Consider the following 21,667-nt stretch of genomic DNA (forward strand, 5'->3'; position numbering starts at 1 on the left):
GAAAATTAAGGTTGAAATTGAGCAGTTCATATCAGTGTCTGTGGTTTGGTCATTTTGTTGCATTAGAAATGCTGATTTGGCATGAAGGATTTTTGAGACAGAAACGGATAAATTAATGTGTTGCTCAAATGAGAGCGTTCCCTCAAGACATTCTCTCCTTCATCCAGCATGAGTGGGGTACATACAGGTGTTAGGTGTCCCGTTGGGTGTGGGTAGATAGGAGCCCGCCTTCCATGATTTGGCTTTGAAGCCCTTCCTGCAGCGCTGGCAGTCCTGGCCCGTGGTGTTGTGTTCACACTGGCACTGGAGGTTCCCATCCAGTAGCAGGCACTGGGAGGCATGGAGGTTACACTTGCACCTTCAGGAGACAAAGGATGATTCAGCATTACATTTGGAGTATTGCAACTCAGTAGTAGTTGTATTCAAATACATGTGCAACCATTACATATGACATTTTTGTCTGGTTACTGGCGTGGAACCCTTTTGTCATCTTGTTGTCACTGAAAGTGAGGTATTGTTTTTGCATTACTACACGATTGTGCGGGTATATCCCAAACTGTGACTAATAGGTCAAAGTCAAAACAAATGAAGTATCACGGTGCGGAAGAGTAAAGATGCGATCTCCGCATATGAAGATGTTCAGTCTGCTGAATGTTTTAGAGGATTGCAACATTTCTCCAGCATGCGGGAACTTTTGCAGGACACTGATGACGTTCGAAGGGTGAAAGGTGAAAGAGGGTGAAACAAAGTCAGGGAGGCCAGATGGTTTGGAGAACCAGGGATAATGGGAGATGAAGAAGAGGAAGACAGCCATTGAGATTCATGGATGAGTGAGGATGAGGTGGATAGGAGTGACTAGGGAGGACGCTCAAGCGAGGTCGGTTACGATGTTGGCAGCCGTGATGGAAATGAGGAAGAAAAGGGATGAAGCAGTCTAAGATGAAACACTTGTCAGTGTGGGGCATATTGTCCTGCGGTTGATTAAATATTCAACAAGTGTAATAGATTTATTTATAGAGTATCAAAACTCCTGAAACGCACTTGTGCAGACGTGCCCCTGCGAGAGCTGCCAGACCTCAACCTCGGCGAGCGGCCGGGCTCAGGTGGTCTCATCTGGGGGTTAAAGATGGGAGGAAATTAGGACTTTAAGGACACTCAGCAGCTCCCACTTTAAATTACTGCCTTTTCCAGATGAGCGACCGGATTCCAATCCAGTTTGTTCCACTGGAGTGAACAGCCATCCGTCTGCATCAAATATTCAGAGAATGGGCCCTGTATTCAGGCGGGATGAAGATTTCAATCTTCCACCCGCACACTAATCTGTGCTTTCTCATCAGTTTTTTTTAAAGGGTTTGTCTTGTCAGCCATCAGCCAGCGGCGCAGCATTAAGTGTAGTTTACATGCAGGATAATGACAAATGAAAGTCCTCAGAGGGAGGAAAATATTAGTCAGTCATGTCGTATTGTGCTCCGTATCTCGGTCCTATAAATTACCAATGTCTCTGTGATCACTTCGAAGAGCTGACAGGACACGCCAGAGAGAATCCACCCGAAGACAAGGCCGTGTCTCAGGCATGCATCCTGAAGGACAAGAGCTGTCCACTTAGCCAGGACGGAAATTGAACATCTCTTTTTCATGGTGAAAATAGTTTATGCGCTGGAAATGAGACAGGTGCGTGCGTCTGTCTTGTGCCGTCATGATGCATTCGTGTGATCGTGGCGACGGCACAGAGAGCATCAGCAAGGATGAGAGTCTGTGTGACTAACGCCTCTGCTGAGTGACTGACGGCTCCAGACGCATCACTGCTTTTTATCTCCGGTATCTTTGGTGATGAATCACATCTGACACATCTTTTAAGCGGAGACAACGATGGATCTGGATGGTGAAACTTAAAGACAAAATTAAAGATTCCTGCAATGAGTGAACACAACAAGTACAACTCAACTAGGGCTGTAGATAATGATTATTTTGGTAGTCGACTAGTCACTGACTGCCATAAAGATAAGTTGACTAATCATAACCATATGTGGGTTGGGGAACATGCCGAGGTGTTGCAAATACAGTTACATTTAAATGGATATACAGTAATTTCCGGACTATAGAGCGTATTGGACTATTAGCCGCACCCACTAAAAAGGAAAATGGATCTTGTTCATAGAGGTCTATAGAGCTGCGGGTGCAGTGGTGCTGCGTGTGCCGTACAAAGGTCAGTGGTGCGCCGGTTTAAAACGCTTTTCAAAAGTAGTTTTGAAACGTTCTCCAGCATGTAGACTGACTCATGAAACAAACAATGTGCAACGTTCTGAACTTGAATCATGAACTCCTCATATCTTTTTTTCACATTAAAGTGCTCAAAAATGCACTGTTTTCACCCGGGGGCCTGAAGTTCCGACACCACAGCTGGTCTCAGCTGCTGCTTCTCCATTCCAGACCTGCAGGAGATTGGCTCTGTTGCCGGAGCTACGAACACACGGGCAAAAACAGCAAATTTTTAGCGTTTAAAGGGTAAATCAAAAGCCTCGAATTTCATTGTTTTCATCGCCTCCGATTTCATCTGATTTTAGCCTGTAAAGCTGTAGCTGATAGTCCGGAAATTACGGTAAATTAAAGAATGTCTGTAAAATGTGCCCTTCAGTGTGTCCTTTGTGATAAAAACTCGCAAAGAAACACACACCCCGGGCTATTTTAATTGGTAGGACCCAGAGCCTCAGACATTTCTTCTCTTAGGGCAGATTGTGCTCAGAGAATGATGACATCACCAGTCGACTCATTTAGATCTCGCCTAAGTTGAGTAGTTGTAGTCTCAACTCCACCACTTTAAAACTTCTCTCCTGATGACCTACATCTCCAACAGGACCCAGAACGCTCCCGTCCTTCCACTCCTCCGACGTGAATGATGTGACACTAACTTCTCAAACTCCAAACCTCTCAGTTGGCTTTCCTTATGGATGACAGCCTGCGCTGGGATTCCTCCTGATCCCTCTCTTCAGTCCCTTCACACACAAATAATCCATGGGCACAATCATATGTTAATGTGCAAGATGTCTGCCTTCGCTGCAAAGTCATCAAAGTGGGAATAGCAGCACTGAGCAGAAGCAAGTTAAGACGGGACAGCTGGATCCATCACAGACCTGTCTGTTTACTCAGAGAGGGAGAGGGAGAGATGAAATGAGGGAAGGTGAGACAAAAAAGGGCGGTGAAAGCAACTATTAGAACAAAGGATGTCGGAGAAATACACACACCGGGCTATTTTAATTGGTAGGTGTGCTCTTATTTATAGAACAGAAGTGCTGACAACTCGCGGCAGAATTCTGAGCACTTGGAGGTGAGACTTTTGGAATGGCTGTCGATAGCATGGAACGCGAGATTATTGAGCCGAAAAAAGAAATATAAACGTCCACCCATGAATGATCCAGAGGGAGGAAGGTGCTCCTCTTTAAAGGTCATTACGAGCCAGGACTTATTGAAGCACTGATGAGGATGGCGGATCCCGACGCCGGAACGTTTGAGAACAACTGTTGTTCAACTGAAGCCAGCAGACCAGACTGTCAGAAATAGCCAGCGCTCCCGAATGAGATTGGCTTAATTCATAAATAACATCTGACATACCGCATGAGAGACAGGCAAAAGAAAAGAAACAACTGGTCAAAGCAATCCAAAAAAAAATCCATGCATCCAAGCTGGACAAAGAGCCAGAAGAAACCTTTAAGGATAAGGAGGGCAAGCTGGCGATAAAGGAGGAAGTTTATGAGCCAAATATAGGAGAAAATGGAGAGTAGGGGGAAGCTCATTCAATCAGGAATGATGGATATAAAGGAAGAAATGAGAGAAAAGGGAAGAAGTTCAAAGTCAATGAAATGATACAGAGAAATGAACAGGAAATAGAGATCAATGATTGAAGAACGTCATATGACTCCGCACGGCCCACTGTCCGCTACCGGCGTCACAAATCTTGGAGAAGGAGAAATTCAAGTTTGACAGGGCAGCATGGCAGGCTAGTGATCCTGGTCAAATGTGGACCATTGCTACCCAATACGGGTCTATAAACACAGAAGGAAGCAAGTGTCAATGACAAGATATTCCTGGAAATAGAGGCAGAGGTGCACAGAATGGCAGCAGACTGCAAAATCTGTTGGGGAAAAGAAAATAGACTGAAAAGGAGCAGATTTTAAAAGATTTATTTTTCTCTCTGCTCTAATTTGGTCCCTAAAATCACATCTAAACAGAAGATTTGTTGTTGTGTGTGAGCTGTATCGTGGGATTGACACCTCATTGAGTCAATAACTTTAATTACAACCGAGGTGCGCCGTTTGAAGTGGCGTTTCACAACGCTCATTGCGTTAGCACTATTTTATTCATTTACCAAATGAATATTTCAATTAATCAGTCGGTTAATCTCTGCATTTCTCATGCTTTTTTACGGCGGTGACCAGGTGGCATGTGTGTGTGTTTTTTTAATCATTCTCTACTATAACTATGCGGTTCAACTCTCCACATATGCAATTGTCATTTGTATTACACAGCGCGTAATTCATTTTCCAGACCAAGTGATTTCACAGAAATTTAAAAAAGGTAGATTCGGACAAGCTTTCAACCTTTATTACAAGAGTGATGGACTGGTTCAGAATCACAGCAAGCAAAGGTCTCACCTCCAGCCACTCTCTTAGACAGAGAAGCTTCGCTGTTGGCTCAACTCTTTTATTGGCTGGATTATAAAACTTGACGGCGTGTTTGGATTATGAGATTAAAATATGGTCCTTCATCTTTGGGATAGTGTCATCTTTTATGAAGATGGAGTTCTGTCCCTCCACATCTGAGCAGAAGATTAAACATGTTACCTTGTTTTCATCATAGTTGGAAGTTTGAGTTTAATCATAGAGGAACATGATGATCTCGGAACGATCGTTTCTCTGCTTCGGCATTGCTGCTTCGATTCGCTCTGTCCACTATTCATGCTGTCTTTGTGAAGTCATGTTGCATTTAATGATACCAGGACTGCCTTCTTCTAGACAGCAGACACGTGGCAATTAGAGGAGTAAATAAGAAGAAAGATAAACAAACATCAAGGGGAAGTCATGTGGTGGCAAATCCAGCGAAAGCAGCTGGATGCTGGAGTTAATGGGGCTTTATCTGTCCCTTTACTGTAGTCAACGCCTGTTCCTCTGTTCTCCTCTGGGGACACCGCAATCACTCCCTTTTTCTCTTATTTTCTCTTTCCCTTCCCCTCCTACTTTATTTAAAATTTCACCGCAAACATTCTTTTTGGGCTTGTTTATACCGCTTGAATTTTCCTGCCACTGCTGGCTGCACCAATGCCCTCAAAAAAGTGCCTTAAATTGGGGAAGAAAAAACAAGGAGGTTGGGGTGCATGGGAATGAAGCGTCCGTGAGCCGGGGCAGCGGTGTCAAAGTCATGACAAGCATGTCTGTGATCGGAATACGGGTGGTGAGACCGGGAGGAGGAGCGAGAGGACGGTCCACACTGACGTGCTCTAACCTGCGATGACAGACTGCATCGATGCGGCTCTTACCCAGCAGGAGATCTCCCTCCTCTTCTGCTCTGTGTTCGATCAGCCGTCAACGAGATGGCACGCTCGAAACAACTGCTTCCCTTGATACCTCACACACACAACTGCCTGCACGACTGGCTGGAGCATCAGAGCAGGGAGAGTTTAATGGTCAATGAGTGTCAATGTTTTTGTCAGAGGTTGAACGGGTCATACTATAGAGCCCAATGATGGGAGACCACGTGTCTGGCAGAGTAATGTTTGCTTTTCCATTGTCATACATTCCTATTAAATTATGCAAAACTGCTTAGAAATCAACAGTTGCACATTCTACTGGACAAACCTACAGTAGCATCAACCTGAACCTTTGAAGACCTCATCATGTTATGAGATACAAAAGCAGAAAATCAAGAACTGGAATGCTGTCGATGGAACACACCACAGCTTGTTCTGTATTCAGTTAAGTCTTGATCTTGGTCTTGGTCCATGGCCCTCATTGATCTTGGTTTCCAGTTCTACCACTTCCAAATAAGGCAATGTCATTACACCAAACATTTCAGGTCTTCCACCTGAACAAATGCGGGAGGTTTTTTTTGACCACACTCAACAATTACTGATTTCCTGAATGTATAATCTACATTTAACATTAAACCAGAGCCTGGGTGAGTGAACTTAAGCTCACATTTAAGGACTGGCAGGAAGCTTAGTTCTGGTTGTGTGTTTGTTCATCCATCTATCTATCTATCCTTATCCGCTCATCTGTTGCCAGGTCACAGGAGCAGAAGCTTCAGAAGGTCACGCCAAATGTCCTTCTCCCAGGCAACATCCACCAGCTCTGACTGGGGTATCCAGAGATGCTCCCACCTTCTCCTGAGTCGACACCTCGGTCTCCACCCAGATGGCTGTGCCTGAAACACCTCCAAACTGAGGCGTCCAGGGGGCATCCTCCTGAGATGCCCGAATCACCTCAAATGACTGCTCTCAACGAGGAGAAGTAGTGGCCCTCACAGCGGTGTTTTTGTTTCTCACACAATGAAAAGTTTTGTTCAGGACTCATTTTACCATCACTACCAATTTCGTCAAAACTCCGAGTCTGCTTTGTTCTCACGCATTTTTCCACTGACCCTTATTAATGGAATAAATGTGCTGTTCTTGTAACTCAGAAATACTATCCACAACTATAAACGCAGGGCTTTGTCCAGCGCTTTAGCAGCATACACTCCAATCCTGTACGCTGTGAAAATTGCAGCATTTTCAGCAGTTTTTGCGAACATGTGAGGTGTGACTTGCAATGTCAGCGCGTCTTCACCGTCAGTTGAGCTGGACTCCGCCTTTTAAGGTAGACTGTAAAGGCGGACTGTGAAAGGCGTACAAACAATGTACTCTGTCATCTGTCCATTTGCCCCCTGTCGCCTCTCCACGACTCTTCTCCATAAGCCGTAAATACTCATGAAGAAAAACCAAGATGCCCTCTCATAATAAAAGCAAACTGAGGTTTAAGCATTCAAACATTTCTTCACATTTTGACGTCTCTTTAAAGCACATTATTGCTTTGTTCTGACACCTACTGAGCTGAATACTTTTCTGGTGCGACCCTCTGCTCTTTGTTCTGCTACTGAAAGTCAGAACAGTCAGAAATGAAGATAGAAAGGTGACTAGAAAGGACAAGATCAGAAATGGATATATCAGAGTGACAGCTCATGAGAAGAAAGAAGTTTGTGGGCAAAGTTAAGGGGACCAGATGTTTTGGACCTGTGGAGAGGAAAGACCAAGAATCCAAGAGATGAGAAAGAGGAAGATAACCAATGAGGTTCATGGGTGTGTTGAATGAGTGGAATAGATGGCACTGGGGAGGATATTATCCTCTCGCCGTTCGCAACCAGTGATGAAGAATTCCATAATCGTAGACAGTAAAAAAATTAATGCACACTAACATCAGGAAGCAAGTGTTGATTTATAACAGCCATAAGAGTAATAAATAGATAGTTAAAGAAAGGACAGCACTTGTTATGAATGAATTGATAGTGATTCTGGCTCCTTCTGTCACTGAACATCCTGAAGAAACAACTTTGATTCCAGCGTGGTGGGAGGCGAGGACAGGGTCTCACGTGAAGCCGGGATCATTGATCAACAAAACGCCTTATTGCCTCGGATGAGGTCTTTATCACCAGGTCTCCTCCCACTTCCTCCACTCGCCTCGTAAATTCACTGCCACTAATTGGACATGACTGCGTTTATGTTCCCGCTTCATAAATTCCTGTCTCTGAAGGGAGAGGATCGATTTCCCTCCAGTGCCGCCACCCATGGCTGAAGTCTGCTCAGACATTCACTGGCCTTTCCGATGTGCTTCACTTCACTCCCCTGCCACAGGCGTGAGCTGCCTCCTTACTAAACAGGTAATCTATATCCTGTCTTGATATCAACCAACACGGCTGATGTTACCAATATGTAATATAGTTGTGCGAGTTCTTCACACAAGTTCATAGTTCCACATTCACATTAACATTTGTCTTCACCACTTTCACTTCCCTTTACTACTCCCGAAGGTTGACCCCACATACCATCCACACACTCTCCTTCTCATTCATATCCACGTATTCTGTCAACACAATCTCATTTCTAAAGCATATTCTGCGGTAATTTAGGACGAAAAATTCTACTTCAGCATGGTCAATGTGTCATCACCTTATGAGTGACAATGTGTTGATTCTGTCTTGCCTCGACTCACTTCCATTATCCTGTAGCCAGCACCTCTAGCTTCCTTACTTAGGAAAAAAAACTCCCACATCATCAGCGAACATCATGGTCCATGGAGACTCCTACCTATCCTGTCCATCCTGCTCTCACCTGGAATCCTTCTGTCACTCCAACAGTACACCTCACCTCCGTGTCACAGTCCTCATACATGACCCTGACATTCCACGCCAAACTACTGCTCTTGAAACTCCATCATAGGCCTTCACTAGGTCAACATAGGCACACTACGGCTCCTGATGACCTTCTCTGTGCCTCTCTGTGCACAAGAATACTAGATGGCAGCTGTGGCTAGATGGCACTTCCTCATGATCATACCTCATGGCAGTGTTTTCAGCTGTTAGCACTTGCTGCCACTCCCCACTTCAGGACAAGCATTAGCCTGTCCAAAGAGGATTTAATAATTTTAATGCATGGAAGGCAGTGGAGGATAAAAACGGAAACCATATGGGACCTCCACAGAAGCGTGAGGAAAACATGCAGACTCAGCACTATGATGAAAAGCACTAACCACCTTTCTTAGCACGGCTAGGTGTAAAAACACCTTTTCTCAAATGGGACTCTAATATTCTGCTGAAAGTCCTTTTTTACCTGGAAGCTGAGGCGAAGCGATGAACTTTATTGAATTTGCAACCTGGAGTTTTTGTGGCAGTGTTGTGAGTCTGCATGCAAACGGGTGTCTGACCCCGACTGAGCATGTGAGATGATTAATTGTATTTACACGTGTTGCTGTAAATTCGGGATTTTTAGTTCGGCATCATGAACTCAACGGATCACAGGAGAGGGGAGAGTGTGTCTCTGTGTGAGGAAAGCTGAGGCATTTCAGTAAATAATTTAAATGGGCGGTGGTAAGTGGCGAATTCATGCGTGACTTGCCGATGCTCAGACTTGAGAGCAGCTTTCTGATTGGTCAGCTCTGGCCATGTCAAGAACGGCTGGCAGAATCAGGCCTACTCCGCGCGACCTGCTCCCACATGATGACTAAATAATGGAGACTCAGAACATCCTGTTCCCTGACCAGACCTTCTCGCAGTGAAGAGAAAAATAGCTGTGAACAGTACAGGTGCGAGTTACTACCAGCCAGCTGCGTGGTATTTACCATGTTTTTATATTCAGCCTTTTAGGAGTTTTGTTGCCTTTGCAGTTTTATTGACTGATACTTTTTTAATAACCGCCCCTCGCGGACTGAAATGAAGCGATGAAAAATGCGACTCTCTGTTTCATGTAATTGAAGATGCTTGGTGACAAAGACAGTGCAACCACAGTATTGCTGGTGGAAACAACCGTATTTTCACTTTAAGAGGAATTCAACACAACCTCAACTGACAAGTTTCGGCTGGAGGGGAAATAGAATGCTCGGCGCTTGAAGTTTACCTGCTGAATGTCCAAACACTGACAGTTAGACGGCTCTCCAAATATCTCTTCTCTTAGTCTTATAAAACTGTTTTATCCGGCTGTCAAAGTCAGGGATTCCTTTTTTTTTAAAAGAGAGATTATGGAGCAAGATTCATCATCCGTGAGAAAAGATGGTTGTTTTACTGTCCCGGCTCCGACATTTAAATGTGAATCCATCCATCGTGGCAGCAACAGCCTGAGTAAAGAGGCCAGAGCACGCATGTATGAATATGAAGTATCAAATAAGAAGAGAAAAAATCTCTTGAGAATCTTGGATCTTGGATGCCAACAATGAGAAAGTCCTCGATACTGAAAGATGACAAAAAGCACACACCATCTCCAGTGGCGCCCCCATTGTAAAGTGGAGGCCGTACTACGCCAAGCTGTTCTCCCACTGCCTCTTTGGAGAGACAGTAGATTTTGCCGGTCTTACCTCAGTCACTGAATATGGTTGAGAGAAAAAAACTCTTGTGCTTATATTTAGGTTACCTTCATCATGAAAAACATAAACTCGATAAACATTTTTTCTGATGATGTTTCTGAGAATGCGTTTTGTCAGTTTATTGATTGTGGCTAATGTACACCTTTTGTAACACAAAAACATAGTGCCAAATTATATGGCTGTCTGAAACTTTTTTTTACCGACTTCATCACACTTCTTCCCCTCTCAGCTCAGACAATAAAGGGGTTCAAGTCCAAATCAGCGTTACACACAGTCACCTAGGAGCAGATTGGGCACATTCCCATAAACCCTTGACATGCTTGTCAAACTCAAGACCTTGGGGCCTGTTAAGTAACTTCAGGTGGCCTGCAAAACAGTTTGCCGTGTATGGATAGCTCAAAATTAAATGTGATATGTGACACTCACATATAATGTGATGTACTTGTTGTTATCATATTTTTTCAAGTAGATGTTTTCTAGCAAGCTGAGATAATGTGTATAATTAATTGTGAAACTTCCAAAAATGCGATGAGAGATGTGAATGTGGAAGCTTGCTTTATTGCACTCCTGAGTCAGACCAAAATCCTGGCGTGATTGAGCTTGACGCCACTGGCTTCAGGTGTTAGGATACTGGAAACACCCTAAGTCACTGCACTTTGTTCATCTTCTAAAGCTTATTTTGGAGTTCTGTTCGCAGGGGCAGCAGCTAAAGCCGAGCCCCGAACTCTCCTCTCCCCGACAACCTCCTCCAGCTCTTCCAGGGAATACCGACAAGGTGTTTCCATGCCAACAGGGAGACATGGCCTCCGACAAGGCCTGATTCTATCCCAGAGCCTCCTTCTACTTGGACATGCCTAAAATACCCAACACGGAAGGCGTCCAAGTGGAATTCTAAAAAGGTGACAGAGCAGCAAGCATTATCAACTTCACAAGATACACCCACTGCTGGGGCTGTCCTCCAGTGACCCCGGCAGATGGGCTCTATCTTTCAAGATTGTCTGCAACGTAGTCAGTCTACACCATACAAGGCAGGTGGTCAATAGTTGAACCTATTTCTGTCCCTTTGCAGATTAACTACAACACTAATTAGAATCCTAAAAACAGATGCGTTGTTGCCTTTGACCCATCCGATTCTTTGTGTTTTAAACATCAATTCCATTTATAAACACTTGGCAGACCATCAAATGGTCATTCTGCAGGTAGCTAAAAAAACGTGTTACAGTGCAAAGTACTGTATCGTTGTCACTATACAAAGGAACATCTGGTGAAAATGTTTGAAGGTGTTTCCACATCATGTGACCGATGCCAACAATCCCCTGCCAATTACATCCATATGCTGCCGGGCACTTGATAAAAACTGGTCTGAAATCTTCAAGTTGTTGTCTTTGATATTTGATAAGAGACTCACTCTAAATCCTTTGACCGCTTTGTTTGGTGTTACCAAATGACAAAACCTATCATCAAATAAAAAAGATGCAACAGCATTCACAACTTTACTGGCCAGAAGAAGAATATTGCTTCACTGGAAACGTTCATCCTCACCTGCTCATACATTGTGGATCAAAGATGTGTCATACTTTCTAAAATTAGAAAAACGTAGAGTGGAGTGTCCCATAAATTTGAAAACATTTGGAACCCTTCATCAATGTACATGAAACAATCATCACTAAACTTCGCCTGACTTTGACATTATGGTATAGATATGCACCTGGGGAGGAAATAGATTCTTTTGTTTTCTTTTTTTTCTAAATCTTTATTTTTATTATAATTTTTTTTGTGTGTCACTATACGAGTATATTGTGACTTAATTTAATTGGACTTCATATTTTGTACCTTTTTGTCTGATTGTGTTTACATATGGAAAAATACAAATAAACAGAGTTGAAAAAAAAAAAAACATGACTGGGACAATTAAATGACCTGATGTGCTGTCTCAGTGCTTTTCTCGCTGCATGTTAATATAAAAAAAACTCCACAAACAACATATGCTCCACATTATCACCCGTGAATAGCCGCCCCTTTAAAAGTCACTGACCACTGCGCTGGGCGACCCTTATTAATCCGACATATTCTTCCAGCCTTTGGCACTTGGCAGGTGGCGGCTTGAGACCGCGTGCCAGTACTGTAATATTCATGCAGCATGATGCGGGAGTGAAGGATGCAGAATAGCTGATCTCACAGAGGCTCGTCGCTGCATCCCAAAGAAAGCTGCTTTCACTCGTGGCCCCCATCGTCTCGAGGTCAGTGTGCAACCGCGGTGGATATTAAATTGGTTATTCCCACTGCTGCTGAATGCGTTTTAAAGAGGGACACATGCGGCAGAGAAATTAGACGGTGCATTAATATATATCTTTTTCACTGCAATGAAAGTGCGGGGAAACCAGCAACGAGATGAAAAGTGATGAGGAGACAGAATCTCTAGGACGACATGGAGTTTGTTCGGAGGATCTTCCAGTAATGTGAGCCCCCACTGAGTCATTAGACCCTGGGGGGTGATATCTGAATGTATATCCGACTGAGGAACTTTCTGCGGAATATGTTGGCCGTCTCTTTGAAAATACCACCGTGCGAACTTTAAAGAGAAACTTGAGATAATGTATGAATGCACATTTTTATAAATTAGAGCACGAACGCGTCTGCAAACCTAGAGCCGCAGGGCTTTCGCACTCATTTTTTTACTTCCTTCGGTTCGCACCCACTCTCAAAGCTGCATTTCTCCTAGTATTAAAATTATAAACTCAATCATGGGCCATAAAACTAAAACATACTTGTCTGCTGTTGCACAGAAATGTATCATTTCATCCCCTGCATTCAAGAGGTTATGACATAGACTGACTTCTGACGATAGACTAAAGTCATCTCACTATCATGGTCATGCTTGACGGCAAGAATATTTTGAACAACTTCAGCGTTGTCCTTCCTCTACGCTGAAGCAGCAGAGCGACTCACATAGACTGCAGTCTAACAGACAAAAAAAAAATTAAGTCAGCGCTACAGCTCAAGTCTGGTGCAGCTGTAGTGCTGTCATCATCTTCCCAATGACACATTCATGCACACCCTGTCCGCACTCACTTCTTCACCTCTCTTCATCAATGTCCTTGCATATTCCCTTTGTCTGCTCTCAAACAACTTCACATTTAACATTGCCATTAACATGCCCCCACAATAAATGTTATAAATAAATAAATTTCTGCAGAAAACTATTCTACCACAATGTACATATATATTATGTTGGTTAAGTACATAATGGTATTAACTTGCACCAAAGAACTCACAGCTAATTTAGCAGTGCAGCAGCGGCAAGGACATTGGTTTGGTGAGATTGACTCGCATTCACTCTATTTTCCATGTGTAGAAATGGCTAACTGCCATGTCCAGGGTGACTCAAAGAATATTGTTTTTAGCGTTGCCTGTTCTTGAGAAAAAGAAACCCTCTAGAGGGCTAGAATGGCATCATGCATATATCAAATTTCACAGCAACACGCTTAGAGCTTTGAACCGTTGAGTTCGGAAAAGCACGCATGCATGCGCCTGTACAACAGCAACGTCAGAGTTTCTGCTTTAACTACGAATATACTTAGTTTCAGTACTACGTTGGAATTTGCCCCAGATGAGCATCAATGTTTAATTTTAATACCTTAGTGGTCTAACTTCTGTCACCGTAAGCCCCTTTGTGAGAGTGAATGACTCTAGTGAGACAGCAGAAGAGCAGGGAGGGCACACCAGCCCAGGGAAGTAGGAGCCGGGAGCAACCAGAGGACAGGGGTTAATATAATTATCCTGCTAAAACCTTGAGACTGAGAGAACATCATTAGTCATTGCATGAGGAACGAAACCTCAGCCGCGGGGCAGACGAGGAGAGCGGGCAGGCTGGTAACGGAGCAGCAGAGGGGAGGCTTCAAAGCACACCCCTGCAGTTAGCAAGACAATAAGAACAAGGACTTAAGGGCCTCTTTTGGTTAAAGGACATGGTTTACAGAAGAAGAGGTAGTTATGCTTTCCCAGTGATTATTATTTTGAGAAATAAATACATTTCGCCCTTCAGGGAAGTGAATGACCTCATGTTTTAATCACAAACACAAACATCATGCACATTAAACCCTTCACATAGCCTTCAAGACCTTTCCCTCGTCACACCATTACTACAACAGCTAGCATTATTCGCAGCAGAAGACAAAAAGTAAAATATGTGGACCATTAATCTGATCACGCAACCTTGTCGTGCACTTCACCCCAATCGAGCAGCGCATTTCATACCACATTTTCAACATTTTCAAACAACTACATTGGCTCCTGCTCAGTGGTTCTCTGCTCCCAGTTAAACTTTTTTCGTACAATTTTCATTTTCATGATGCTCCAATTTTTGAAGCATCCTGGAGTTGGCGCAAAATCCAAGCGACCCTGCAGTCAACTGTCCTGGCATCTATGCTCATTTCCACAGTACTGAAATGTTCAATAATAATTTATGGAATGCGTCTACAACGGCCAACTGAAGTAAATTTATTTATTAATTTTACAAAGACAAATACTGTGGGCGTGTTGGACCAAGAATGTTGGAGGCACCAGGAAGGAGAAGAAGAGGCGGGGGATCTGGATAAAGCAGAGGAACCAGTGATGGGAAATGAAAGAAATGAAGTTGTCCTAACTTGTTCCTACGAGGTTCCATTCTGAGGGAAGCTCTTGTCCTCAAATGGAGGTGTAATTGGTCTGCTCATGTCTGGTGTGAGGCAGACAGAAGACTATTTAACATTTAACAGAGGTAAAATGTGAAACAATTACAGTATTATGCGGAGTCACCCTCAGGGCAAATTGAAGCTGGTGTGCTTCTGTGTTAATTTTCTTCTCACCTTCTTTAGAATGAATTGCAGAAGCTAAAACATGACAAGGAGAAAGACGATACATCATTCATTCTTAAGCTGACTCACACATATTAGCCACAATATGTTTTAATTACCGTGATTCCCTGACTATAAGCCGCTACTTTTTTCTTGCGGTCCCGAGACAAAGTGTGTTCGGCTCCATATTACGCAGCTTTTTTCCGCTGTTTCCTCTCACTCGATGCTGGACCCTGTTTTCCAAACCAGTTTTGAAAAGCTGGTGCACCACTGACCTGTCCACAGTACAGACAGCACCACTGAACCTGCGGCTTATAGACTGGTCCGGCTTATGTGTGAACAAGATCTAATTTCCTTCTTACGTTTAGTGGGTGCAGCTAATATTCCGGTGTGCTCTATAATCTGGAAATTACGGTAAATTAATCCAATGAAGTGCAGTGGAAATATGGACAGTGTTTTTTGAACAGTTTTAGCCAAACACTAAATGGGCAAAATGAGGATGGAGGATTCCTGAGTTTTTGAATCAACTCAACATGCGTGAGCCAGCACATCTTCACTCCCATGGCATGATCTGAAGTGACTCTAACTCAACCACTCACTGTCACGGCAGAAAGACGGAATTCTCTTCTCTGACCAACTTCCACTGGCTGCACTGCAGTCTCTGCTGCTCTCAACAGTTCTGGTCAGGTACTTGAAAACCCTAATCTTCAGGTAGGATCCAAAATGGTCAAAAGTGCAGACACATTAACCCCCTATTAACAAACCTGTCAAAGTACCTCTAAGTTTGTTCTATTCAGAAAATTCAAAGACGGTTGGGAAGTAGGGAACTGGGAACGCTAAGCTGTAGGTCCAGGGGATGATGAGAGTGTGTTGCGGCACCAATTGGATTCCAGTACATCCATTCATTTCACTTGGTTTACTCATATCATTTTAGTTTTCCTTACATCTTATAAAGTTGTAGAAATCCAGTTTTCCATTCTGACTGTTATTACACAGTAAAAAACAAAAAACAAAAAAAACAATAGTGATGACCTGCAATTCGTCAAAACCATGTAAACAAGTCAGACTTTCCCCACAAATCGCTTGCCATCTCATCTTCAACGATATTACTCAAATGCAGTTACGATCGTTATCAGGTTCCACAGCAGTGGATTTACGTTTCGAGAAACAAACGATAACAATCTTCAGAGTGATGTCGATTACAAAATATGTCGTCCGATGCAGACTTATCAAAGTTCACGTCTGCCCTCTCCCCCTCTCAGCATGGCCGCCGTCGTGCCGGCTGTCAGTTTCCTTCACCAACAACACCACCAGCTACCTTCCTTCTCTTCAGACTTCAATCGATGACTTGTTTATCTCTGCTACATGCTCGATATGACAGTAGCTAAGATGCCGGTGTGCCTTTGAACACACCACGCCTGTAATAATGCCATGCTAATTAATGTAGCTGACTGAGAACAAACATCTTTCCAAGGGCACCCTCCCTCTTCCTCATGTTCTCCCACTTACCATTCCCAGCATGCTTTTCAGCTTTAAAGCGTGTGTGCAGTATCAGGAGAATCCCCCTTTTCGCCAGCTGCTGGGTAAAGCACAGAGCAGCAGCGAGAATTCTTTATTATATTTGTGAATTGACAAAGATATTTATGGGATAAGGAAGTAGGCTAAGAGGAAGGTGGCGGAGGAGGGGGTCCAAAAGATCGAAGGAAAGGGGGTTAGGCAAAACCGCTGACTTTAACTTCTGTCCCATCTGAGGGGGAATAAACTGCGATTATCAAATCAGTTACATCCATCGTGTCATAAATCACTGCATATGAGAGGAACAATGACACATTCCTCATTGTCGGTCGCTCAGCTGTCTGCAGGCCTTTCCCTTTCAAAGGAGTGCTCATGAATGATTTAAAAAGTGATCTGTTTCGCAGCGGCTGCCTCTAAAGGAGGATAACTCTGATGGGTGGAGTTGGAGCGGGTTGGGAGAATCCACCAGCTGAGTTATCCTGGCTTAATCGAGCACACACACATACGTGCAGCCGCTGCTATGTTCCTCCCGTCACACATCAAGCATGGACCGCATCTTTCATTCATGAGGCGAAAAAGGGCAGCATCCAGACAGGAAAGTGCCTTCCACATGAAACAGAATCGACTGGTTGAATGGACGATTTGCACTGGGAGGAGGCAAGGGTTGACTGTGCTATTCACAACAGGAGAATAATATTTACAGAACATCACATTCATCACAGATTCACACACCGGACCTCGTCCCAGGAAACTTCAAGTTAATCCATCATCCGCTGCTCCCCTTGATCCAGACTTGCACCTCCCATCCTCTCACCATTGACAGAGGACAGGAAAGGAAAACATCGAGGCACGGTTTTTACAAAGTTGAAGGAAGTGGATCAAGGAGCACTGGCTGACTGGGTGACGATGACAAGGCTTATGGAAGTCGATCAGTACCCAATAAGAGAGACTAACATAAATCACCTGTGAAACTGAGGTACACACCAACCTTCAGTCTCCTGTGAGCTACTGTACTCAGGTGCAGTAATGTGAATTCACAGAACTCATGTTTCATTGGCATTAAAATGACGTTCATTTCATGCTCCTTAATCACATCGCAGTCAGACGAAGGCTTTCAAACGATGTGCTGGCCTTCATCATTGGTGAAATTGACCCATTATCTGCTTCCTGAACAGTGTGCTAGCCAGACTGGGCGATGTATTGATCTAATATTGAATTGATATTGAGACACAGACGATTGTATGACGTTGAAGCATTCAGCTCTGCGTCTGCTTGAAAGCTCCGACCCTCATGTCGGCATCTTAGCACATCACACACATCAAAACACTATTAAAAAAACCATGGCTGATGACAATGAGCTGGCGGAAATTCAGATTCAAAATTACAGATGAAGTTGTCACTAGTTGTCTTTTTCTGCATTTTGCCTTTGTAGCACAAACTTTTGCATGAGCTGACCGTTGATTTGCTCGATGTTTCAGTTGCTGCTGTAGCATTAAAAGCATCCAGCCTCCAAATCTATCTCAAAACAATCCTTGCAAAGCATTAGTCAGCAGTGTTCTATGACATTTACTTTCTAATCCATTTAAACACATTGCATATCTGTTTGATTCCTACACACTGTATGCTCACTAATAGAACAGCTGCACAAATTGGCTCTTGCAATAACAACAGGAATTAAGCGTAAGGTATTTCTCCTGTGCACTTCATTGATTCCAACTGGCCTCTAGCAAACAGGGATTCTTTTAGAGGTCTTTAAATGAAATGGATTGAGATCCAATTCTTGTCATATATTTGCTGTGTTCAAATATCTTATTGGAATATGATGTTAAAACCATGTCAGCCAGCACTAGCTGCCAGTCACTGGAAAGTTTGTGAAGTATCCCTGCGACTATTTGGGAAGTGTTGCTTCACTTAGCATTTCTGCAAGTGCTCCACTTCGCTCATATCTTCTTCATGTCCTCATTCATCATGAACCCGATTGGTCGGCCTCTTCTTCATCTCCAACATTTTGAGATTGAACACTCCTCTCCACCAACCATCAGCCCTCCCTTTCACTCCACACTTGGGCTGCGCATCCACTGCACTCTCCTCCACAGCTCCCTTGATCTCTTCAGTTCTTCTGGATGGGTGATGGCCAGTACTTGAACTGATCTTCTTTCATTTATCCTGTTAAACAAAACGGTGGTTCCAACTCTTTTAGCCTCTTAATGAAACTCACTGAATAGTTAGCTATTTGACTTTAACAACGCAATAATCTCTCTAAACACTTGCCCGCGTGCTGGAACCACAGCGAGTAATGTTTGGCCTTGTACACTTGTAAGGTCCCTATCTGTGCGAGTTAACTGCACGACATTATGGCTGACCCAGGATGTTAGGATCCAAGGATACGCAGTCAAAATGGGTGAAGCACATATGTGACCACAGGCTCCACACAGCACAACAGCTATGTACATTTCAAAGAGGAAAACATATTCAAGGACAAGAAAAAGTGAAGTATCTGACAAAGCCACCTGCTTTCTTAAGTATTGAAGTATTTGACATGTACTGGTAGGTTCTCTCTGGCACGTCTGAACAGAGAGTCTGAAGCTGTCATCACATTAGCTGTGTCAGCAGGGGGCCAGGATGGCACTGATGGAAACATACACACCTCCGGTCAAGCAGGCATGAAACAACATGGCCATGTAGAACTGAGAGTCTGAGTACCATTAGCATTCAGCTGCCCTGCTTTCTGTCAGCTGCGTTCGTCACTCAATTACACCTCAAAAGTGTAATTAGTTGTTGGTAATCCCCACCGAGCCTGGAAACATGACCGGACCCATCGCACGTGTGAGGCGTTAGAGTGGTTGTGTGCACCTGATTGTGATTTTAGCAGTAAGCACATCGGTCCAGACCTTAATGGGACCACATTATTACACTGTGAGACGTTTGTGAGTCAGACCACTTGCGTACAAAAAAGTGTCATAGAAAACAAGAAAATTCAAGCTAACAGAACTTTGTGTAGAACTTGTACAAACTTTGCGATGTCCTAGTGATTACAATGACTTAGTCTATTTTATTACATTGAGCCACAGAGCTCTTCAAAAAAGTAAAAAAAAAGATACTGACAGATTCCAAATTTGCCTTTAATCACTGTGAAAAAGGAGTGATTAAACAAACCAAATCCCACTACAGTATCCCTTTGACAATGGGTTTAAAGGAAAAAGACAATGATTGAGGAAAGAAAAATGGATCATTCAATTTACTCTCATAGGTTTCGTTTCGTTAATAAAGAGAACTCCTCACCCTTTTCTCCTTGACCTCACACGCACAAACACAAGCTGGTCATGCCACTTGACCCCAAACCACTCAAAACAATGTAGGCAGGGTGGAACACAACTTTCTTCTTCTTCTTTCTCTTTCGGCTTCTCCCTTCAGGGGTGTCCACAGCGGATCATCTTCCTCCATCTCACCCTGTCCTCTGCTTCCTCCTCTCTCAAACCTACACCTTCGCCACCTCCATAAATCCCCTCTTTGGCCTTCATCTCCACCTTCTGCCTGGCAGTTCCAACTAGTGCTGTGTTTAAAAAAATCGATTTTCCGATTCTGAATATATTCGTACATCAATTCCATAAAATCGTAATCGCAAACGTTCTCGCAAACGTCTGTTATCTCAAACATGCACCAGTCAGTAAAAGAAAACGTGAAAAGTAAGCTTCAGTCAGCAGTCAGGGTGGGCATTACAAGTGACACGTGGACATCTTTCTTCCATCCTATCCATCCTGCTCACTCCCAGAGAGAAGCTCAGCATCTTCATCTCTGCTACCTCCAGCTCTGCCTCCTGTCTTTTCCTCAGTGCCACTGTTTCCAAACCATACAACATTGCTGGCCTCACCACCCTTTTGCACACTTTCCCTTTCATCCTTGCAGACACCCTTTCGTCACACCTGACACTTTTCTCCAATTATTCCATCCTGCTGGACAATACTTGCATTTGACCCTTTGGCCTTTGTTGATCCAGAAGGAAGTTTCACTAAACTACTGGTATTGCTGGCTTTGATTGCAGAACAACAGTAACAGAACTTCTTCTCATCCTGTAATCGTCTCTATTGAGGCATTCAGGTGCCCGACAATCGAACTGCACACTGCGCTTCTCCTAAATGTCATTCCAGCCCATCAGCCAATCAAATAAAACTGAGAACTGTGAGTCGTCGACCCAGTGTGGTGAGAAAAACGATGCAGACTTCCTCCTCGTCCCGCTCCATCTCTTTGCTTCTCTCGTGGCTCTAATCCACTTAGTTGGCTCTTCCTGAGCTTACAGTCTTCCCCTTATTCCATTATACCGACCCAGCGTACGACCTGCTGCTTATTTCATTAGAAAGGCCCAATCCCTGACCCCACCTCTAATCCATAAGTCAGGCTGCAGACCATCCGTGGTCCACTCGCAGTGAGGTGACAGATGAGACGTGGTGGTCTCAGACGAGGAGATAAAGGTCTGATGAGGAATAGAGAATTTCAGCTCATGAGCAAAGCCTCCTGGTGAATATGATTTTGTTGATGTAAATGATGATGGAGTCGAGGTTTACGGCTCTATCTCCAATGAGATGAGACTCACAAGGTCCATCAGCAATATGGAAATGGTCACATCTGAAGACCATTATATGAAACTATTTACTCTCTGAATCCCAGGAGAAATGATCCTGAAATACTATCAATAATAAAAGAAATGATGAAAGAATTAAGGGGCGCAGTATGAGAAAGATATCATGAGAAATGGATGAACAATAGCACCTTGAGACGGTTGGGAAAAGAAAAGAAAAGGAACCATAATGATATAATATAAATGAAATATTAAGTCCTTATATTCACAGGAAAACAGGATCTCACTTCATCTGAAGATAGAGAATATTTTTGAATATTAATTACTAGCAAAACTGGCATACCAAAAAAAAAAAGAAAAAGAAAACGGGAAGATGAGATGATTTTCTTGAGGAAAAAAGAACAGATTAGGTAAATGTGCATCACATTTTTAAACTACATTATTAGAAGTAATTTCACGAAAAAGACCCGAAAGAAAACATTTTCACTGATATTGATTTATTTAAAATAGGAATTTATATGGGGAAGACTATGTTTTTGGAGACAGCTAAAGCTGAATATGTGTATGTTTGTTGTATGACGGACCAATTGTTTCCGTTCTAAAAAAATATTTATAATAATAATTCGGTACATTGTCTTGAGCGA

At 43.4% G+C, this 21,667-nt stretch overlaps 1 protein-coding gene across 9 annotated transcripts in view; it reads right to left on the reverse strand.

Moving 5' to 3' along the window:
- The window catches only part of ntng2b (netrin g2b), an 82,965-nt gene that overhangs the window by 35,800 nt on the left and 25,498 nt on the right, over positions 1 to 21,667 (reverse strand). For all 9 annotated transcript variants that reach the window (XM_053854082.1, XM_053854079.1, XM_053854077.1 and 6 more), the window contains one exon: positions 186 to 358. In XM_053854082.1, coding sequence (XP_053710057.1) covers positions 186 to 358 — 173 coding nt within the window. The remainder of the gene's footprint in view (positions 1 to 185; positions 359 to 21,667) is intronic.

The sequence above is a fragment of the Synchiropus splendidus genome, chromosome 1 (assembly GCF_027744825.2).
Source record: "Synchiropus splendidus isolate RoL2022-P1 chromosome 1, RoL_Sspl_1.0, whole genome shotgun sequence".
NCBI lineage: Eukaryota > Metazoa > Chordata > Actinopteri > Syngnathiformes > Callionymidae > Synchiropus > Synchiropus splendidus.